The sequence below is a fragment of the Aristolochia californica genome, unplaced genomic scaffold, assembly GCF_029961685.1.
Source record: "Aristolochia californica isolate CCGP_79_NKW_82.1479 unplaced genomic scaffold, dmAriCali1.0.hap1 SCAF_10, whole genome shotgun sequence".
In the NCBI taxonomy this organism is placed as follows: domain Eukaryota; kingdom Viridiplantae; phylum Streptophyta; class Magnoliopsida; order Piperales; family Aristolochiaceae; genus Aristolochia; species Aristolochia californica.
The window spans coordinates 6,312,194-6,335,582 of record NW_027181771.1 but is presented as its reverse complement, the minus strand read 5'-3'; the positions used below and the strand labels follow the sequence as shown (position 1 = coordinate 6,335,582).

At 34.8% G+C, this 23,389-nt stretch overlaps 2 protein-coding genes across 2 annotated transcripts; one reads left to right on the top strand and one right to left on the bottom strand.

The window, feature by feature from the left end:
• The first annotated feature begins 2,587 nt into the window (after nucleotides 1-2,587).
• On the top strand, nucleotides 2,588-5,812 carry LOC137934631 (CAX-interacting protein 4). The gene is made up of 5 exons (XM_068779084.1): nucleotides 2,588-2,717; nucleotides 3,188-3,321; nucleotides 3,432-3,559; nucleotides 3,899-4,415; nucleotides 5,091-5,812. Exons 4-5 carry the CDS (start codon nucleotides 3,900-3,902, stop codon nucleotides 5,478-5,480), a joined length of 906 nt encoding a protein of 301 aa, XP_068635185.1. The 5' UTR covers nucleotides 2,588-2,717; nucleotides 3,188-3,321; nucleotides 3,432-3,559; nucleotide 3,899; the 3' UTR covers nucleotides 5,481-5,812.
• A 4,246-nt stretch (nucleotides 5,813-10,058) lies between these two features.
• LOC137942840 (uncharacterized) lies at nucleotides 10,059-10,958 on the bottom strand. The gene is made up of 3 exons (XM_068788573.1): nucleotides 10,953-10,958; nucleotides 10,396-10,704; nucleotides 10,059-10,307 (listed from the first exon to the last, which is right to left on the bottom strand). The coding sequence occupies exons 1-3, from the start codon at nucleotides 10,956-10,958 to the stop codon at nucleotides 10,059-10,061; spliced, it is 564 nt and encodes a 187-aa protein (XP_068644674.1).
• Nucleotides 10,959-23,389: the final 12,431 nt, after the last annotated feature.

Genomic DNA, 23,389 nt, shown 5'->3' with positions numbered 1-23,389 from the left:
GCAGAGAAATCATGTGCTATTGTGTGATATATAAGACTTTGTGTAGGTAAGCAGTGGTGAAAATCCATGTGTGGGTCTAGGCTTGTGTAGCCTAATAGCTGCTAGAAAATTCATTTATGCGTAAAAGTTGTGTTCCTAGTATGCGATTATAAATCTATTTGAGGGTATGCATTATAATATGTCTATTGTGATCAATTGAGTGGGGTAAATCCCCATGTGGGCAACATTATGACTAGTATTGATGTAATTCGATGTAAGTGCCTCTTAACAACCTTAACTTAGTGAAATTCTAAGGTACAAAACATCTTGGGAGTGGATTAAAAATCGCGAAAAGGATTGTGAACCACTATAAATCATTGTAAGTTTTTTGTGTATTTGTTTTTTAAGGTATTAATTATGCCTAAATTTCTAAAATTTACACATTGATTATATAAAAGTGTAAACACACATTAAATTAATTTAAAAAGAAATAAAATTATCAAAAAAGTTATCAAACTTATACACCTCCCCCTCCCCAGTGCCCTTTACCGTCCATGTTCATCCTTGTGGAACCTAACACTTTCAGCTAGCCAAGCTTTATCAGGTGCGACAATCATATCCATACCAATACAATGTCAACAGGTAAAGCAATAGATCCATTAAGGCCGAAGTATCTTTCAACCTTCGAATGAACCTATGCAAGACCGAACAATTTTTAATTTTATTAGGATTATTGTTATTGTTTTGTAGACCTCCTCTATTACCTTTAAGAGACCCTCTACCACCTATATTGTTATTTGTGTGTCCATAGTTCAGATTGTGTAATTGCACTGATAAATTTTGTATTCGTCCTTGAATTTATCAAAATCTAGGAAGATGGCTGAAGTTTTGGGGAGGGGGTTTTATGATTTCTTGAATTATCTTTATAAAAAAATTTAGTTGAAGTGAACTATAATGATATAGTTTAAAAATCAAGGGAATTTAATTATTTATGGATAGTATAAAGGATGTGAGAAGTTTGAGTGTTTAACCTTTATAAACATAAAATGAAACATTATTTGATGGTTTTTTCCCTAGTCGCAGAGACGATGTAAAAAAAGACAGTTTCCTAGGGAGCTACATGAGTTATCTAATCTTAATTCAATGAATTTAATATATTTAATATAAAAAACCTATTCGTAGAAAAAAATTTTGCTCATAGGTAAGAAAATATTTTTATTATGAAACCACTTCATGGAAGATAAGTAAATTGGCTGGGTAGAAATTTTTTAATGAGGTCGACCAATCGGATCGAGGGTCGGGCTCGCCCTTTCTATTCTGGGTGAGTCCCCTCGAATTTGTCCCAAGTCCAGCTCTAGACTCAGGTAGAACCAACCTAACTTAAATAAATCGCCCTAGTGGAGAATTTTTGCTCTTTGTCCAAAGAGAGGAAGGGAGGGATGGGCATCCTTTAGATCTTTTGGAACACTAACAATCTTCATTACATATGACGATTTGTTTTTGTTGGAGAGTTTGCTTCTCTCTAATATTATTTTTGTTAATAAATATTATCTATAAATATTTTGAATATCTAGAATTATTCTTTACATTTAAAATTTATCTTATTATTTAAATATTTAATCTCTATATTCATTAATCTTTAGATATTATTATTTTTATTATGCTAGTTTTTACATTTTTATTTTAAATCTTTAATTTTTTATAAACTAGTTAGTATTTTCGAAATTCTTATTCATATAAAATATTCATACTTTGAAATGCTTGAATAATAATTTCCTTGTAGTGTAAATGTTATATTGTTAAAATTTACATTATTATTTAATTATTAAATCTCTATATTTTATTAATGTGTGGGAACTATTAAATTAATATGTAAATACTATTATCACATAAAAATATAATTTTTAAATGCTACAATTATAATTTAATTTAATTTAATTTTTATTTTAAAAATGTTTATATTATGTTCATAATATATTTTTATTAAGAATATGTTTTTATAATATTTATTGATTAAAATTAGATATCGATCTAGTGATTAATTAATTTGTAATAATTTTTATAAAATTTTGAAAATTTATAATGTTGATTTAATTGAATTGTAATTTTATATTAAATTCATTAATTTTATTTTTTTTAGTGTTATACTATTTATTTAATGGTTCTAATATTCTTATCATAAACTTTTTATAATGCTTCATTGATAATTTTATTTCATTTATTGTGTAACACTATTAAATGGTTTTAATGTTCTTATTATAAACATTTGAAAGGCTTGAATAATAATTTCCTTTTTCTTATTTTATTAATTATTAAAAAAAGTTCTTCCCATTGCTCGAGTTCACTTTTTCACTTATGTTACAAAAAAAAATGGCAAAAACGAGCAAGGGTATGGATATCTTCTCATATGCTTCTTACATTACGTTCTCTCCCAAGAAGAAGGCCGTTAGACTCCAACTCATAGCTTTTCACCGTAACAAATAAAGAAAGAAACAAACTGGACAGATTCTCACACGCATCTCACATTAATCGATCTTCCAAAGTCCTTACAGTCGTCTATCCTTTAAGAGAGGCTGGCTGAAAAATCTTTACATTCTTTTAACCCCTTCCTTTCTCTCCGTCTCTCCGAACCCTATTTTCTCGCTTGCTGTTCCCAGCCTCTTCTGAAATTTTCCGATTCAGACGAACAGAAGCAAAGCGACCGTTGGCGAGTCTGCAGAAAATCAAAAAGCAGTAAGGTATGTGTTATCATTCATTTTCGAAAACCTCCTCTTTCGGAATTCGGATTTTGGTGAAAACCCTATTTTGTCTGCGGTTTGTGAATCGGCCATCTTCATCGTATGATATGAGGACTTTCTTTCAGCAGAAAATCTAATTTAGTTAGCGTGAAGCTCTATTGGTTTTTCCTTTCAAATTGGCTCTCCATGTTACGATTTTGAGTCCGTTATGGTGTTTATTCAGGTTTGTGTTTTTCAAAAAAATAAATAATAACTGACTGCAATCTTTTGAAATATTTTGTTTACTTTCTTTTTGGAAATCAATCACTGTCTATAACTTTTTTATTCAGAATATGTAATTTGAATTTTTCAGTTGACCTTAAGCTTTGAATTTGTGAACTACATTCTATTTTTCTTAAATCTTTGCTGCTTTCTTCCATCCCTCTTAAAAATGATGGCAGGTTCTAATTGATCCAACTGCTATCTCGCAGGCTAACACATGCTCACAATCAGGGATTTTCGCAGCTGATTTAGGAAACTTTGGGCGAGTTTGCCTTTTTTCTTTTGCAAGTAATTGACTTAGGAAACTTCCGGCTCATAGAGAGACTCTCGTGCGCGTCTTTGAGTAAGTCGGTGGTTTGGAACTTCTTGTGAAACCCTGTTTTCTCTTGGTTTGGAACTTCCCGTCATCTCCTGCCTGGATTCGCAAACCTCCGATTTTCCTCTCTTCTCCAGAGTTCTGCAGGTCATTCTCGCTTTGGCTTTCCGCGCGTCCTCCAAATTGGCAACAAGCTTTACTGGTTTCTACACTTCATCCTCTCTCTGATCTTTCAGAAATCCCTGTTCTAACCAGATTTTAAAAGGTAAGAGATATTTTCCTATGGTGAATGCTTATTTTCGGGATGATTACTCATAGCGGTAAATACTAAATGATGAAACAAAAAGCGGTGGCATTTCTTGATTCCGTGAATGGAAGCCCGTCAGAAGATGAAACATCCCTAAGACAAATAGAGGTTTCTCTACAGTACATATGAACAAGTTTAGTACACCTTTAAAATTTTCTCTCTATTATAGAAAATTGCATTTAAGTTTGTTCCTCAATGCGATAAGGATTTTTTTTAATAGGTTATGCAGAAATTTGTTATAATACTTGCAAGAGAATCTAATGAGGACCCTAACTGTAAATGCTCCTTGATTTCCAGGATGCCGGCCACCGCAGGGCGTGTTCGTATGCCTGCAAACAACCGCGTACATAGTAGTGCGGCTCTTCAAACTCATGGGATATGGCAAAGTGCAATTGGATACGATCCTTATGCTCCCAATAAGGATGACAACTCTAGCCGGACAAATGCCTCCAACGAACCTGATGCTGAAAATGCCTATGCCAGCTTCCAAGGTCTTCTGGCTCTGGCTCGTATAACTGGGTCTAATGCAGATGAGGCTCGTGGGGCCTGCAAGAAATGTGGTCGTGTAGGTCATCTGACATATCAGTGTCGCAATTTTCTTTCTCTTAAAGGGGATGACAAGGACAAAGACAGAGAGAAAGATCCTTCAGTTGCACTTCAGACTTTGGATAGGCTGCTGCCTGGTCGAGCATCTGAGGGGAAGGAGAATTCAGATGAAAGCTCAGAGGAGGAGAGTGAGAGTTCTGATTCAGATGTAGACCCGGAGATTGAAAGAATTATTGCTGCTCGAGCTGGGAAGGATGGGATTAGTAAGGTAAGTTCTCCTTATTTCCATTTGTTCATTTTTTTCAATCCTCATTAGGTTTTTCTATGTGATTCTGTCAAGTTTGAACTAATCAATTTAAACAGTTTAACCATTACTACTTTCTTATTCTAATTCATCGATTTGATTGTTGTTCTGACTGAATGAGTCTGTCTCTCTTAACTGTAGACTTGGTTCGAGTCTCAACAGTTTATTTTTGTTTCTAATGATGTAGCTAATCCGGAGGAGAAATGACTACCATGTGCTGGCTATGAACTTTAGTGCTGTTTTTTAGTTTTGAAAATGGTTGAACCTGTTGGGCTTAGGGAAATATTGACCTGTTTTGAACAGGATGGAAGGCCTTTCAGGCTTTTCAAGAATTTGATTTGTTGTTACTCTTTGATTCATGTATCTAGAATTATTTAGTGTGGGGCTTCAAGTCCTATGCTAGTTTTATTTTGGCATATACCTAGAGTTCTAATATTTAATTCTGCACATGTGACAACTGGTAGACAACAATTTTCATCTTCATGGCCTAAATCTACAGTTTTAACAATTAAATTCCCCTCTCTCAGTAATTGGTAGGAAATGGAACAAGTAACATCATCATATTTGTCTTTTGGCCATCCGGAAGTAGCAAACTTATAGAAAGTTCATCTGCTAACTGTGTATTTTTCTTTTTAACAGGTTAAGTCATCAAGTAGAAAAGTGGCATCTGATAGTGATGACTCAGACTCTGGGCAGCGTCGGAAGAGGGGTCGATCAACAACCAGGAGAAGAAGGAAGGATACAGATGATGAAGATGACAGTGATCACAAAAGTAGGAAGGAAAAAAGGAAGAGAAAGAAAAGACACTCAGATCACCGTAAAAGTCGAAAGGAAAAGAAGAGGAGGAGTCATCGACATTCAGATGATTCTGATGAGTCTGAAGAATCTGATGGTCATCGTAAGAGAAAGGAAAGGCGGCACCATCCACCATCTGATTCTGACAGTAGTGGTTCAGATGATTCAAGGAGTGGAAGGGACACAAAGAGGTCTGAGAGGAAAAGGAGGCACCGTGAGCGGGGAAAGGAGTGAGCAGCTTAAGTTACGGATTCCTGGTAGCATGAGGACTGTGTGATACTCATATATTTGTTCTAGTATTATGCTTTTTTTCATAAATTGAAAATGTGCTCTAATATGTTGGTATTGTCAAACCAGTAAACTCCAGAACAAGCCCTTGTTTCACCTTCTGTAAGCTGATGTGTAGATCAGGATTGTGTTCATTCTGTTTATTGCCACCTGTTTCATTCTTCATAAAGATGGAATGGAATCGGATTTGTGAAACACAAGTACTGAGAGCTGCCACAGGTGAACAGATTACAAACGCAGCAGTATGGTTAATGTGTTTGGTTATGAACTTAAGAAAAGGTCTTCCTTCACATATGATGATGCATAATGGTTGAACATACTGCATTTTAGTGGGTAATTCGGTGTTCAAGTTTAGAGTTAATGAAGGTAGCTAACCAGGCGTCGAAGTTCCTTTTCGTGGTTTGCTGTCAGATCTTTTTAGATATTTGTGTCTATTCATTTCTACTGCTATTCTGCTGAAGGGGGTCCTCTTAGTTGAAAACAGAAGCCCTAAAGCATGGTTGAAAGAGGAAAATGATGTTTCGAGTCAATTGACCTTCTTGGAGTCCACTTGAGTTGAAGTTTAGTTGTAAAGCTTTGCCCAAACCCTTAGGTCGACTCCACCCTTTCCAGCACATTCAAGCAAGAGTCTTGTCTTTAATTTTCCTTCACATGAGCTCTAAAATTAGTAATTTTGTCACAATGAAATTGGATTAGGGCAAGTATACGCTCTGAAAGAATTTGTTGTTATCTTCTCTATAAAGTGAGGATGTCCAAAAGGGACTATATTGTTCTGCTTAAACAATTCAATACAATCCAATGCAAAGATGCACCTTTGCTAGCATCTCATTTTGCCCAGGATGATTCTCTTGTGTTACTAATGATTTTCAGAAGGAAGTTGACAAGAACCCAATTCAGCCAATAAATATGGGCAAATTAGGGACATGAAAATGGTTACTTGGATTAAAGCCTCATTATTTCTTGAAATTTTAACTCAATTACAACAAGTTCTAAATACATAAGAGTTGTGGGTAAGATGCATAATTCTTTTTCTATTCAGAAAAAAATGCCAAGATTTTTCACCTCAAGAATGAATTAGACAATGTCAAGAAAGGGGACACATCGGTTATAAAATCATATAATCAAGTTAGAGAATTGTGTTTTAAGATGGCTTTTGTTGGCGAATATATTTCTTCCCGAGATAAAGTTACAAATGTATTAATTACAATGGTTAAAAAATGAGTATAACTTTTTCGTATGATAGTTTTAAGTATGCATTTCAGATATTAAAATCTATGCTCTTCTATGGCTAAAAATTTACTTTAGACGTCGTAGATCTGGTAATAGGTGTGGATGATGAAGAAAATGCAACATGGTTGGTAGACAAAGTTAGAAGATCAAAGTGAACAAGGTGTGCAATGTGAGTTCCGTTTCAAGTTGAATCATGATTTGGCCCAAATTTGTTGAACATTATAGAAGTTGATTGAAGGAGAGAGGGATATGCAAGTTGAAGTCCAACCCTAACAACAAATTTACACAATCTACAAATTATTGAAGCACCTAACAAGGCCACAACATACTTACTTCCTTCTTGAGGTCTTGGTATTGTTATTATTCGAGATGGAAGAAAACACCCCATCACTCATATTGGTTCGATTCAAATTCGAATACTAAGGGTCTTCTTATTTTTTAAAATATCTTATTAGTTTCGTGTTTCTAATATATTATGTTTTTCATCCCTCAAAGACACTTGTAATCAAAGACCACAAAGGCCTATAACAACAATGTCCTCTAAGGTAGTTACAATAGTTTTAACTAAGCTACACAAACCTAAACTACAAAAGAACTTTACAACAACTAGCTTGTTTATACAAGCTTAAACAACAAAGTGATTTTCAGCAATTCAACTACAATCATAAAGGCCTTCCCAAATAATTGAATTGAGGATTTGGTTTAAGCGTATATAAGGCTTGACCTTATGCAATGCAAGGGTTATTTGTTTACAATTCTAGCTCATACAAAACCTCTTCAAATAAATTGATTTTACAATAAAAAGAAAAAGGTAAGAGCACAACCAATCCTATATATCAAATCAATGTGATGAACTACTAAATCTAGTCTTTAATAATCTGATATTAAAATATAAAACTCATTTGCAAACTCAGGATTAGCTTAGTTATCAAAGAGATTTTTTCAAAGCATCTCAAGATTGGTCGAGTTTAAAAATTAAAGCACATAATTGGGTGATTGACTGAATATAATGATCAATTTGAAATTATCAAAAAGTCAAAGTCAGCCATATAGAACCAAGCTCATTCAATGAATTTTAAAGTACAACCTCATATATACTTGTTTTTTAGAAATACAGGCCAAAATGCCAATTAATATGAAAATGCCAATTCAAATAATTGTTGCTAAAATGTATGAAATGATTTTAAAGTAAACTTTAGTAAAAAAATAAAGCTAAATAAACATGGATTTAAAATAAATGCAATGTGTACGTAGCTCTGTTCGAAAATATGGGACTAGGCCATTTAGAAATCTAATTCAACCTCCACAAATTGGTTTCAAAGTCGACGAGAGGTTGAGAGTTGTCATAGGCACTGTGGCGATCAATCATCAACTTGCTTTGTGTGAAAATAACTTAGATAGAGGAGATCTAAACATTCAAAAATTAAACCATTAAGATGTGAAATGGACAACTTTTTTCAAAACTTGATGAAAAGTAGATTAAATGTTCTATAAAATACTTACACAATTTCTTCTTCACCTGTTGAACACATAGATAGATAGGTCACTCATAAAATTTCAAGACTTATGGAAGCTAGAAAAAGTTTGGAAATCCTCCTTTGCATGTTGTTGAATTTAGGACCCATGATTAGAACCTCAAACAAGGTGGTGAGAGGGAAAGAGAAGAAGAAAGAGAGAGGAGAAGAAGAGAAGAGAAAAAAAGAGAAGAGAAAAAAAGAGAAAAGAGCAAGAGAGGAGCTCGGCCAAAGGGAGAGAGAGCTTAGGGGCCAATTGAGAGAAGGGGAGAGATTTGATATTTTATCCCAAGCCAAATGCCTCTATTTATAGTTTTTGAGAGGATGTTACTGTGTCTATAGAGCCCTTAGGGCTACAAGTTTTACATAAGAAAAGACATAAGTAGACATGTTTCTCCTTGACTAATTACATCCTTGTGCCATCTTTATGAGAAGTCTTCTTATATATCATGAAGCTACCTCTCTTGGATGTGTGGGCCTTCTCCTTGGACGTGTGGGCTTGAGCCCATCTTCTAATACTCCCCCTCAAGATGAGAGTAAAAAAATATCATAAATGCCCAGCTTGCTGCAAATGGTAGATAGAATCTTGTGGGTGATTGGTTTTGTGAGGATAGCTGTGACTTGTCCTTTTGACGAGATATGTCTGAGAGATAATAAGTCGGTTTAGAATTTTTTTCGTATAAAGTGGTTGTCCACCTCAATATATTTTGTTTTTTCATGGAAGACCAGATTCGAAGTGGTATGCATAACCGCGCGATTATCACAATATAGGTCCATAGAAGCTCTTTTATAGGAATCCCAATTTAGTAAGAAGGGATCTGATCCACAGATGCTCACTGACCGTGTGTGTCATAACTTTGTATTTTGCTTCTGTACTGGATGTTACAACAACATTCTGCTTTTGGCTTCTCCACATAACTAAATTTCCTCAAACCTATGTAAAGTACCCAAAACTAGACTTTCTATCATCCGACCCAGTCTGCATTCGAGAACCCTTCTATGTTAAAATGACCATGGTTTTTATAGAGAAGCCTTTTTCCTGAAGCTCCTTTCAAATATAGTAATAGTCTTTCCATAGCATGCCAATGAGTAAGTTGTGGTTTGTGCATGTATTGACTTACCACACTTACTGCATATGATATATCTAGTCTTGTTATGGTGAAGTAAATAAGTTTCCCCACAAGTTTTGATATTTTTTGATATCCACATCTTCTCCAAAGTCTATCGATAGCTTGGTATTTGAATCCATAGAGGTATTTGTTAGTCTACTCCCCATCACTCTTGTCTCCTCAAGTATATCAAGGATATATTTTCTTTGAAATAGTATGATCTCATGCTTGGACTATAACACCTCAATACCTAGAAAGTATTTAAGTAGTCTGAGGTCTTTTGTTTTGAAGTCTTCAAATATCTTCTTTTTGGCCTCTTGAATGCCATATGAATCACTACCGGTTAAGACAATATAATCTACATAGACTGCCAGAAGTACTTTCCATTTGAGGTATCTTTAATAAATACGAAATTATCGAATGCACATCTATGAAATCCAACCCATGTCAGTGTTTGGCTAAACTTATCAAACCACACACGAGGAGATTGTTTCAGACCATATAAAGATTTCCTCAATCTGCATACCAACTCCCCCTCAACCACAAATCCAAGTGGTTATTGCATATATATATTTCTTTAATATCTCCATTCAAGAAAGCATTTTTTACATCAAACTGATATACTAGCCATGAGGAATTAGCAACAAGGGATAACAATATACGTACTAAGTTCAATTTGGCCACCAAAGAGAATGTTTCTTCATAATTGATTCTATAGCATTGAGTATAGCTTTTGCCAACGAGGCATGCTTAAGGAGAACAACCAATCTATCCAGATAATATTTAACGGTATAAAACCAATTACAACCAATGGGTTTCTTGCCTAAAGGAAGATGAACTGGAGTCCATGTCTGATTCTCATATAGTGCATACATTTCTTCTTTCATTGCCGCCTTCCATCCCGGATGCCTTAGAGCCTCCTGATAGGATTGTGGTACAAAGATGGAAGAAATAGATGCAAGAAATTGGCCACATGAAGAAGAGAAATGATGGTGAGAGGTGAGATACAAAATTGGATATTGGGAGAGAAGTAGAAGGCCTAGTACAACTCATGGGTTCTTTGCTTAAGGTTATAATCCAAGTATCATATTGTGGTCCAAATTGAACAAGAGTAGGAGGAGATGAAATTACTTCAGTGAGATCCATAAACTCGGCATGTGTGGTATCAGCCAATGCTTCAAGGGGTTGAAGAATATCCGCAGCACAGGGCACAACCGATCGAGTAGAGGCTTGTACAAATGAGAGACCTAGAAGAGCATTTTTAGAGGAGTAGTATGAAGTCTCTTCAAAGAAGGTCGCATCCCTAGCCACAAGTAACTTTCAGAGAAGAGGATTATAACAAACATAATCCTTTTTGTGTGGTAGTATCCCAAGAGTTATATTTTTCTGAGGTGATGTAACATGAACAAAACATGTGCAACCAAAATTTTTAAGGGAAGTGAAAATGGTTCATCGTTTGGGAATAACAAAGAGTATGGGGATTTATGACTAAGTACGGATGAGTGTAACCTATTAATAACAAAGCAAGCAGTAAGTATGGCATGTGGTCAATAGAAATATGGTACCTTCATGGAGTATAATAAGTGTGAGCTACCTTTAGCAGATATTTGTTCTTCCGTTCTGTTACACCATTCTATTGAGGGGTATAGACATAAGATGTCTGATGGATAATATCATTTTCTTAACAAAATGGGTCAAGGTCACTAGAGAGATACTCTTTGTAATTAGCAGAGTGAAGTACTTTTATTTTCTTATTGTTGAAGAGTAATATGGAAAAGTCGTACATGACTCTCACAATAAGAAGTCTTACAGAGCCAAAATTATTATGGAAGGAGGTTTCATAGAAGAGTTTCAATTTAAAGGTGTTTTAGTTATGTTAGTCTTCTATTTATGTTGAGTTATTTAATTATGCTAGGACTTATCTTTAAGTATTAGAGTTTGGATGTAGTTGAGACAAAGGTAGTTGAATTGTAATTGGATTTTACTACTTTCATCTACTATAAATAGGGGTTCATGTACTCATATTATATCAAGTCAATAAAGTTTTTCTCTTTTCCATAAATTCAACATGGTATAAGAGCAGGTTTTGTGAGTTGACTCGATCAACCTACAAAGATAATGTGATCCTTTTCTAATCTATTATCTTTAGAAATTTAGGTTCGTATTTATCTTTTTTTTTTTTCTTTTTTCACTCCCTATACCGGTTATTTGCTTTACATTTCTACTTCTATAATGACATTTTTATATTTCATATTATATATTTACGGAAAGATATTCGACTCTACTTTCCAACACAAAATGAATTTTGGAAATCAGAGTTATCTACAAAGAGAAATCGATATTTGAAGCATCAAAAGTCAAACTGCAAGAGAGGTTCGAGCAGAAAGCTTCAACTTTTGAGTTATTTTATGCCATCAAGAACGAGACTTTATATGGAGAATTATATATAAAAATAAATATATAAGTATCTTTTTTTCCTACTCAACCAATTCTTGATCTAAGGTTTTTACATGGAGATACTGATATTGGAAGAGTAAACAGTCATGCTAGCAAAAGGAGAAAGAGTACTTATTTCGGCCAGATTACATAGACCGAAATCTATTAGATTATTTATCTCAAAAGAAGTATATTTTATGAAGGTAAGTTATACTTTGATGAAAGGTATTTAAGTCTAGTTTCAGAAGGAAAAATTTTCATATAAATATGATCTATATTTAGGGATATATTTGCATTGGAAGAATCAAAGGTCATGTTGATATCCTGTTGCATTGAAAAATCCGAATTTAAGCCGATTTTTTTCGTCACTTTTTGAGTTGTTATTATTGATAAAAAATATTAGGAAAATATCTCACTTATCCCTTTTTTGTTACCTTTCTCTTACCACCTTTTTTTGACTCTCACTTACCCCTTTGGGCCAACCTCTTGTGTGTTGCTTCGGTTGGTTTACCTTTTTATATATATGGGTGTTTTTAAGTCCATTGAGACTTTTTATTGGTACCCTTGGTTTTGTATTGATGTCTTGTGAGTGACAGGCATTACCCACTTTAGTAATTATTGTCATTATTGTTGTTTGAAATCCTTTGATGTTGGTTTCGACTTATGTTTTATCACCCATTTTTACCTTTTGAGAATTTGTGCCCAGTTTCGTACTTGTCTTTGGGACACCGTGATGGAGGAGATTAGTACTACATCTATATTATTTGTTTCAAGCTGAGATCACTGCCATTACCTCCCAGCTTGAGGGGGAGAAGTAGAAGAAGAAGTACAACAAAGAGGTATTTTATTCCATATGTTGTAGTAATTTTTATGTGACCAAAATATTCAAGAAAGGGGGAGCAAAAAAGATGAAGTTTTTGCATCTATAAAGAATTGTATTTGTGAAGAATCTTTTTTTCAGCAAAATAAAATTGAAGACCAAGAATCCTTTTTCATTGTAAGTTGAAGTTATAAACTTCAGCTCTAGGAGGAGTGTTGAAGAACAAATATGGAAGAGTCTTACATGACTCTCACAATAAGAAGTCTTACAGAGCCAAAATTATTATGGAAGGAGGTCTCATAGAAGAGTTTCATTTTAAACGTGTTTTAGTTATGGTAGTCTTCTATTTATGTTGAGTTATTTAATTATGCTTGGACTTATCTCTAAGTGTTAGAGTTTGGATGTAATTGGGATAAGGATAATGGAATTGTAATTGGACTCTACCACTTTCCTCTATTATAAATAGGGGTTCATGTACTTAGATTACATCAAGTCAATGAAGTTTTTCTCTTTTCCATAAATTCAACACTTGCCAAATTGAGTGGCCACCATAGCATGAAAGGACTTAAATATGGATAAAATTTCAGATCTCTCTTTAAAGAGGAATATCCATGTGACTCGAGTAAAATCATCAACAAAAGTGATAAAGTATTTAATTCTGGAAATATTTGAGACACTCAAGGGTCCCCTTACATCAGTGTGGATCAAGGAAAAATTAGCAACACCTTTAAGTTCAGTCCGAGGAGAGTATGTGGTCCTCTACTGTTTGCTAAGTTGATACACTTCACAATTTAAAACTGACAAATGTTTAAACAGAAAGAGTTGTTGAAGAGATGATGCAGAGGGGTGTCCCAACCGATTATGTCATAATCTTGCCTTGGTTTTCTTGGTTCAGGCTGCATTTATTTGAGGCAAGTCCATGTCGTAAACCCCCCTTGTTCATGGCCTCCACCATTCACCCGCTTCATCATTAGATCCTTAAAAACATAAGATTAGGGTGAGAAGGTGATGGAGCGATTAAAGTGTTTAATAAGTTGATTGATAGACAATATGTTCAATAAAAAAGTTAGAACAAATAGGATATCTTTGAGTGGTAATGATGGTGTAATAGTGGTGGATCCTTTCTTGAGAACCTTGGTTGGGATCCATCAGCTATGGTACCAAATTTATTTGAGAGGCATGAAGATAAACAATGTAGTAAACCTTTGCTACATGTGGGATGCTCTAAGGCCTCTGTGTCTATAATCTAGAATGAATAGGAGGTAGTGACATAAAGCATACTTGGAGCGGTGGTGGCATGAGCAATGTTGAATTTAGGATCCCTTCTCAAATATTCCGAGCAAGGGAGGAGAGAAAGAAAAAAGAAAAATGGGGAAGAAGGCTCTCGGGTAGAGAGAAGAAGAGAAGAGGAACAAGGTGTGTGCCAAACAAAGAGAGACAGAGAGATTTACTCACGAGAGAATTGTAGAAATTGATTAATTCTGAATTACAACACCTCTATTTATAGTAGAGGGAGTGATAGAGTCCTTATACAGTTAACCTTTAAATCTCCTAATTACATTCCAACTTTAACTCTATAAGATAAGTCTATCGTAAAAGGATAACACAATCCAATAGAGTTCTAATATAAGTTGGACTATAACTCTTCTTCAATAACGTGGAAATAAGGGAGGAGGTGAGCTTGTGGCCTTATCCTTGTGGGTCCCACGTGATCTTCCAGCTCATGGTATCTTTGTGGGTCCCACTTGATCTTCAAGTCTTCTAACTCATTTCGGTTTGTGCTTCTTATCTTCTTAACTCATGCTAGCTTGGGTAAGGACTCTTCTTGGCATCCCACGTCCTCATGGTGCGTCTTACCAGCTTGTGCACCATGGTGGGTTCCACATTGTAACACTCCCCCTCAAGCTGGGGGTGAGAAAACATAGTAGATCCCCAGCTTGTTGCAAATGGTAGACATAATCTTGTGAGTGACACGCTTGGTGAGAATATCTGCAACTTGACTTTGTGATGATATATGCTTTAGAGATAAAAGACCTGATTAGAACTTTTCTAGTATAAAATGGCAGTCCACTTCAATTTGCTTTGTTCTTTCATGGAAGACTGAATTCAATGTAATGTTTATAGTTGCTTGATTATCACAATATAGATCCATCGGAGCTTCTTTGTAGAATCCCAATTCAGTGGGAAGAGATCTTATCCAAAGGAGCTCACTAACAGTGTGTGCCATGGCTCTATATTCTACACTGGACCGTGCTACTACATTTTGCTTCTTGTTTCTCCATGTAACCAAATTCCTTCAACCATTGTACAAAATCCCGAAGTAGATTTCCTATCATCTGGGGATCCGGCCCAATCTGCATCTGAGAATCCTTCGATGTTGAAGTGACCATGATTTTTATAGAGAAGCCCTCTTCCTGGAGCTCTTTTCAAATATCGTAATATCCTTACAAGTGTTTGCTAATGACTAAGTTGTGGTTTGTGCATGTGTTGACTCACCACACTTACTACATATGATATATCTCACAGGTAAATAAGTTTTCCCACTAATCTCTGATATTTCCCGATATCTACATCTTCTCCAATACCTGCACATAATTTTGTATTTGAGTCCATAGGAGTGTCTACTGGTTTGCATCCCAACATTCATGTATCCTCTAGTAGATCAAGGGCATACTTCCTTTGGGATAGCACAATCCCATGTCTGGATTATAATACTTCAATACCCAGAAAATATTTGAGTAGTCCAAGATCCTTTATCTTGAATTCAGCACATATTTTTTCTTTTGTTTCCCGGATGCCCTAGGAATCACTACTAGTTAAAATGATATCAACAACATATACTTCCAGAATCACCTTGCCTCTAGGTGTGTTTTTAATAAAAATTGAGTGATCTCCAGAGCATTTGTAAAATCTTGCCCATATGAGGGTTTGACTAAATTTCTCAAACCATGCACGAGGGGACTGTTTAGACCATACATAGATTTTTTTAGTTGACATACTGACTCCTCCTCAACCACATACCCAGGTGGTTGTTGCATATAAATTTCTTCTTTGATGTCCCCATTCAGAAAGACATTTTTCACATCAAGTTGATATACCTGCCAGGAAGAGTTAGCTGCCAGAGATAATAACACACGTACCGAGTTCATTTTTGCCACTAGAGAGAAGGTTTCCTCATAATCAATTCCATAACATTGTGTATAGCCCTTAGCCACAAGGCGAGCCTTCAGCCGAGCCACATACCCATTTGGATTGTGTTTCACAATAAACACCCATTTGCAACCGACGAGTTTCTTATCTGATGGAAGTGGGACTAAAGCCCATGTCTAATTTTCATAAAGTGTCTGCATTTCTTCATCTATTGCTGCCTTCCACCTTGGATGTTTGAGAGCCTCCTGATAGGACTATGGTAAAGATATGGAAGAAATAGCAGAGAGAAATTAACAACATGTGGGGGACAAACGATGATGAGACACAAAATTTGATATAGGATGAAACGTAGAGGGTATGGTGCATGATTTGGGTTCTTTTCTTTTTACGATGAGACGAGTATCATATTGTGGGCCAAAAACAATTGGAGAAGATGGACTTACCACGGTGGGATCTGTAAACTTAGTAGGTGTGGTGTTAACCAGTGTTTCTGGGGGCTGAGAAGTTTCTATAGCACGGGGATCAACCGATCGAGGAGAACCTGGTACTGAAGATAAACCTGGAGGTGCATTATCAGAATAGTATAGTGTCTTAAAAAAATGTGACATCCCTGGACAAAAGGAAACACTGAAGAGTGAGATTATAACAAACATAACCCTTTTGTGTACGAGAGTATCCTAAAAAGATACACTTTATAGATTTAGGATTAAATTTACTGTGTTTTGGGGAGGAAACATGGACAAAACATTGACACTCAAAGATTTTCAAGGGCAATGAAAACATATCATCATTTGGTAACAAATAGAGTAATGAGATTTATTACCAAGAACGAAAGATGGCAGACGATTTATAAGAAAGCATGTGGTAAGGACTGCATGAGGTCAATAAAAGTATGAAACTTTCATGGTATATAATAAACCTCGAGCTACCTCAAGAATATGACAATTTTTTTGTTCGACTACACCATTTTGTTGAGGAGTGTAGGCACATGATGTTTGATGGATAATGTCATTTTCTTGACAAAAAGAGTCAAGTTCTTTGGAAATGTATTCTTTGGCATTATCAGACCGAAGTATTTTTATGTTTTGACCAAACTGAGTGAGTACCATAGTATGAAAAGACTTAAAATCAATGGTATCTCAGAACACTCCTTAAATAGAAACAACCAAGTGGTACGAGTGAAGTCATTAATATATATTATAAAATACCTGACTTGAGAAATATTTGAGACGCTCAAGGGTCCCCATAGATCGGTATGAATTAATGAAAATGGAGTAATACTTTTGACTTCTGGACGAGGTGAGTATGTACTCCTTTGATGTTTACTCAGTTGACAAACTTCATAATTAAACTTAGACCTAACTTTTAGAGTAGGAAACACATAATGAAGAGATTGTGAAGATGGATGTCACATCCAGTTGTGCCATAGTCTTGTCTCATTTTCAATGATGGAAACAATATTTATTTTTAGCACATCCAGGTAGTATAACCCCCCTTGTTCACAGCCTCCACCAATCACTTGCTTCGTTATAAGATCCTGAAATATACACGAAGTGGGTGAGAAGGTGATAGATTCAATGGGAAGGTAGAAACAAATAGAATATCAGTGAGCGGAAGTGATGGTGTAACGGAAGTGGATCCTTTCCCTTGAACCTTGGTTTGAGAACCGTCAACTATGGTAACAAACTTATGTGAAAGACACGGAGATACAAAATGTAATAAATATTTGTTACCTATAAGATGCTCAGAGGCTCCTGAGTCAATTATCTAGGAAGAAGATGATGCAGATAGCATACTTGAAGCAGTGGTGGCAACGGTATGTAATGAGGAACTTGGAGAAGAACCCATCATTTTCTGAAATAACTCATATTCTTCATCAATAAAAATTTTCTTTTCAGTTGATTTTGTGGGTTGATCCTCCTTTGTATCACCTACCAAGACTTGATTAGCCTTTGTCAAATCTGAGTTGTCATTGGCATTATAACATATTTCTCCATAGTGACCATTTTTTTCACAGTAACTCCTTTCCTTGTAATAGCATGTATCGATAGTGTGGCTATATCTCCCACAATGAGTGCATTCTTTCTACAATTTTTCCATGCTTTTGATTAGCCAACTAAACACAAAGGTATCATTTTTAATCATTTTTTATAAAAAATGTCTTCTTGATCAATAGGTGGTCCACGGTTGGTGAGATGACCAAGTAGGTCCTTCGTTATAAGGAACCTCCGAACCGATGTGGACCAACTCATACAATTTGATACCCTTCGTAAGGGTATTGTGGTAATTCTAAGTATACCACGCTTGTTACTCACATTTTATTTATCCATAATAGTCACTTCAATGAAAATAATTCTCCAAAAAAATTCTAATAAAAATATCCAAGTAGTATTATTCAACAACTTGGTGCATGAAGAAATTTAGCATTGATGCTAAACAATCATTATTCTGATTTTTTTTAGTAAATAACCACTCGTAATAGACTCAATATCAATCTTCTATATCAGGGAATCTTATTCCCACGAATTTTTTTTTTTAACAATCTGATCATAGATTGGTCTCGGTTAACAGAAATTCCAAAACGACAAAACTGCTTGATAACTCCTTCTAGATCGAGAGGCATTCATATCCACAATCTCATAAAATGAAAAATATTCACATAATCATTTTTAAATTGTCTTCTAAATCTGGAAACCAGTAACATGAAGTAATAAAAAAAAAGGAACTTATTTCACACTTTTTGATCTTCTTTCACAAGGAGCCTTCTATGACTGGTGTTGATCATATCTTCATAGAACATTCCTTTTGATGTAGGGATCCTAAATTTAATACTCTAATACCATATTGAATTTAGGATCTATTTTTCAATATTCCGAGCAAGGGAGGAGAGAGAAAAAAGAGAAAAGGGGAAGAAAGCTCTCGAGTAGAGAGAAGAAGAGAAGAGGAACAAGGAGTGTGCCAAGCAAAGAGAGAGAGAGAGAGATTTACTCAAGAGAGAATTATAGAACTTGATTAATTCTAAAATACAACACCTCTATTTATAGTAGAGGAAGTGATAGAGTCCTTATACAATTAGTCTTTAAATCTCCTAATTACATTTCAACTCTAACTCTCTAAGATAAGTCTATCTTGAAAGGATAACACAATCTAATAGAGTTCTAATATAAATTGGACTATAACTCTTCTTCAATAACGTGGAAATAAGGGAGGAGGTGATCTTGCGCCTTATCCTTGTGGGTCCCACGTGATCTTCCAGCTCATATTGATAAGATTCCAACTTGTGGTATCTTTGTGGGTCCCACTTGAGCTCCAAGTCTTCTAACTCATTTTAGCTTGTGCTTCTTATCTTCTTAACTCATGCTAGCTTGGGTGAGGACTCTTCTTGGCATCCCACGTCCTCATGGTGGGTCCTACCAACTCGTGCACCATGGTAGGTCCCACATTATAACAAGTAGTAGTGGAAGATGTAGGAAGAAATACCATCAAAGTTTTTGTTCTTTGGAAGAGTTCATACTCATCATCAGTGAGGGTCTTTTTGTCTAACTATGGTTCAGACTTGTGCTCCTTTTTAATGTTGATTAAGGCCTAATTAGGCATGGACCACTTTGGTTTTCCATGGTGTTTTGAACATTTTTCTATTGTATGGTTGGACCTCCTACAGTGAGTGCATCCCTAGTTGTCTGTTCTGGATGGACCAGTCCTTCTACCTCCTCCTTGGCCTCCTCTATAACTTCTACCACAACCTCGATTTGTAGAAGATGTGCCCTTATTATCGAAGTACATGAGTGATGACACTTCATTATTAGAGGTGGAAGAAGAATCTGGAATTCTGAGTAAGGTAACACATACATCATCAAATGTTGGAATAACAAAGGAGCTAAGGAGTTGAGTTTTGGCAACCTCAAGGTAAGGCTTGATGTTTGCTAGACAAATAGAGGTTGCTAAGGTCTCCCTATGCTTTTCTTGGATAAAGACATCAATGGAGTAAGGTTGAGCTAGCTTCCACTATAGAATGAAGCATCTGAATCTTGCCAAACACTTATGTAAGTTGTCTCCTTGTTTGGTATTGAACATGTTTTGTAAGACATCATATAACTTTGGGGGACTATCAGTGTTTGAGTATAGCTTGAGACATGTATCCCATATTTGTCTAGCTGTCTTTAGATGGATTAAATTATTAACTACTTGCTCCTTTATGCTGTGTATAATCCAACTAATCACCAAAGTATAATTTTTCAACTACTTATTGTAACTCATATCTTCTTCATCAATAAATGGTCCTTGCTTGGTCAGGTGACCTAATAGGTCTCGGGTAATAAGGAATCTTCTAACCAATTTTGACCAGCTCAAGTAGTTAGATAACCCTTTCAAGGGTGTAGTCATAATCTTGAGAATATCGTGCTTACTTCCCATATTTTCTTAAGCCATTGGGAATTAAAAACTTATTATAATCTCCTAAAAAAATGATGACAAAAGAAGAATAAGAAGCCTTACTTGTAAAGTAAGAAAGTAATTTCCAAACCTTGGTGAAAGAAGTAAGAAAGTAATTTCCAAGCCTTGGTGAATTTCAAGGAGATATTCAATCCTCTTATCTTCACTTTTTTTATTAAGAGGAAATATTCAATCAAGCACCAAATCATGCAAGAATCGGCCACTTTAATCTTCCTTGAGATATCATGATCTTCCAACATCTTTCCAAAATAAAATTTGGACACCAACTCACAAATTTCAGTCTTGATTATTTCCTTAATATTTTAGGCAAGATGAAATTAAATTAAGATAAATAAATCAAGCCTAATCAAGGAGATCTCAAGGTTGCTTGAGATCTTAGAAAAGGAGAAACTTTTATTAAAAAAATTGGTGCCACCTTGGTCTTTCCAAGACATCACCTTTGATTCATTTTTCTTTGCTTCTTCTTTTGTAAACAGATCTCCAAACCTTAGTGTCATGTGGGAATCTACGCAAGAAGAAGAAAATGCTCTTGTGGCTTTGAATAAAATAATAAAGAGTCTCGGCTCTTCAAAAACAGCTCTTCCACAAGTTCAAAGAAACTTCTTCTTTCAACTTAACCACTTATAAAAAAAACTGATAAATCTTAGCATTTTAAATCACTTATGCATGAGCTCATCAATATCATCATAAACTCCTAAGAAATCTGAGAGCATGAAAAGAATCTCCTTCAAAAAACTTATGCCAAGTCGAGTTCAAACTTCTCAAACATCAAAGAATAGGCTAGCAAAGGAGTAGCATAATAACCAATGTAATCAACTTCTCAAAAAATATGATGGATTATCAATCTTAAACATGAAACACTCGAGAGGATTGTTCTTCATTAAAAAAATATTGCATGCACAAACAGTGAATTTTCCATGCAAAAATCTCAACATAACTGATTTCAGTCTATCTTTCAAACCGACAAAAAATAACAGTTTTTTTTTAAAAGACTTCTTCCAAACCAAGGGATGTAAATCTCAATACTCCCATTAGATAAAGAGAAACATCTCTAAATCATCCTTCAAAGGTAGAAAAAAGGGAGCACGATATCATTAATAGGTAATAATAACAAGAGCAAATAATTTATCTCAATAAACTTCAACCTTGCTTCACAAAGAGCCTTTCATGAGTAGTTTTGATCATAAAAACTTTACAACATCATCTTGACATGGAGATCCTAAATCCAATACTCTGAAAGAGAAAGGAGAAGAAGGAAAGAGAAGAAAGAAAGCAAGAGAGGAGCTTGACCAAGGGGGGGGGGAGAGAGAGAGAGAGCTTAGGGACGAATTGAGAGAATGGGAGAGAGACCTGATGCTCTACCCCAAGACAACCTATTCATCATACACCATATATATAACTAGAATAACCTTGAAAAACAAATTAAAAATTAAAATAACCTATTCATCATACACCATATATATCTAGAATAACAAATAACTTGTTTAAATTAAATTTATATGCATAGAAATATAAATAACAGAAGCATGAAAAAAATTATTACAAAAATTGAACATTTATAATTAAAGAAAATTTTTAATGGATTGCTTACTAACCTCTTCATAGGTGGGATTCATAGGTGAAGATCAAATAAATGAGGTGGTTTATTAACTGGTTCAAGTCCAAATTGGTGGCAGCAATTGGAGGAATGAATGGAGAAGGAAAAATAAAAAAGTCTTACTATTTCTATGGCAATCGATGGGCTAGCGGTGATTTGGCAAGATGACAACGATGACGACAACCATGCATCGACATTGCAAGTCGAAAAATAGGTAAGAAAAGAAAGGGCAATGGGAAAGGGAGATTTTGTTGTGGGTAAGAAAAAAATCAGGCTTTCTCAAGGAATTCTATTTTTTCTTCCATAAATGCCCTAAAATAAAATTTTAATTCTTTGTGAGAAATGTGAAATTTGGTCCAAGGCCTATCCAAAAAATGTGTAGCTAAGTTACGAAGCCTATTTCCCAATTAATAAACCTAAGACTTTTGTACTTACTAAGTCATGTGAGATTATTCTTTAGCACCATTCTTTATACCATGTGAAGTTGGGTCCAACACCCATCTTAAAATGACTAGCCAAGTTAGGAAGCTTCATTCTCAACTAATAAACCCAAGATTTTTTTACTCACCAATCGATGTGGGACTACTTTTTAACATTCTGTGGAGGCTCATGTATGAGTACTTGCTCTGATACCATACAAAGTTGGGTCCAAGGCCATTCCCAAAATGACTAGCCAAGTTAGGAAACCTCTTTCCTAACTAATAAACCCAATATTATTTTACTCACTAATCCATGTGGGACTACTTTTTAATACTCTCGTGGAAGCCCATGTATAAGTACTTGCTTTGATACCATGTAAAATTGGGTCCAAGGCACACCCTAAAATAACTAGCCAAGTTATAAAGCGTCCTTCCCAACTAATAAATACAATATTTTTGTACTCACTAATTTATGTGAGACTATTCTTTAACAATTAAGAAGCAATTTTGAGTTTTAATTTTTAAATAATATTGTATTATTGTCCAAGTAAAACTTTATTTTCTTAAATATCTCGAGTAAATTTATAAAATTATGTTATATTTTTAGTAATATATATATAACATTTTTAATTTCTAAGAGGCTTTTATAAGTATAAATTCATATGAGTTAGGTTCAGGGAAATCAATCTCTAACTCGAAATACGATGAGGTATTTTTTTTTCAAACGTAATCACGACTCATGGGGATGAAATTAAAATCTACCCCCAAATTTTCAATTCGGGTCGGGTTAGGTTCTCCTCGAAATCCAACCCAGTGCCTTCCCCTAGGTTAGATACTATTTTTATACTTTTATATAGATTTAATAAATTACCTTTTTATGTAATCAAACAAAATAATTCAGACAAAATAACTCTTATTCACTTTTGTTCATTTAATAAAATTTAATCAGGTAATAAAGTAAAATACTTAAATACCAGGTAGAATTATAGTTTTATTTTTATTTATTTAATAAAAAATAATCTGGTAAACATTAAACAGGTTTAAATGAGTGATCAGCAACCTATTTACCAAAGTATATCCACTTTGGTTCTACGGACATTGAGGAGGATGCTCTCCGTTCGACTCCAA

Excerpts from the sequence above, each read along its gene's own strand:
- LOC137934631 (XM_068779084.1), top strand. The coding sequence starts at position 3,900 with ATGCCGGCCACCGCAGGGCGTGTTCGTATGCCTGCAAACAACCGCGTA. Across the intron at positions 4,416-5,090 it reads GGAAGGATGGGATTAGTAAG|GTTAAGTCATCAAGTAGAAA; the intron begins GTAAGTTCTCCT and ends TCTTTTTAACAG.
- LOC137942840 (XM_068788573.1), bottom strand. Across the intron at positions 10,308-10,395 it reads CTCTCCCAATATCCAATTTT|GAGGCTCTAAGGCATCCGGG; the intron begins GTATCTCACCTC and ends CAATCCTATCAG.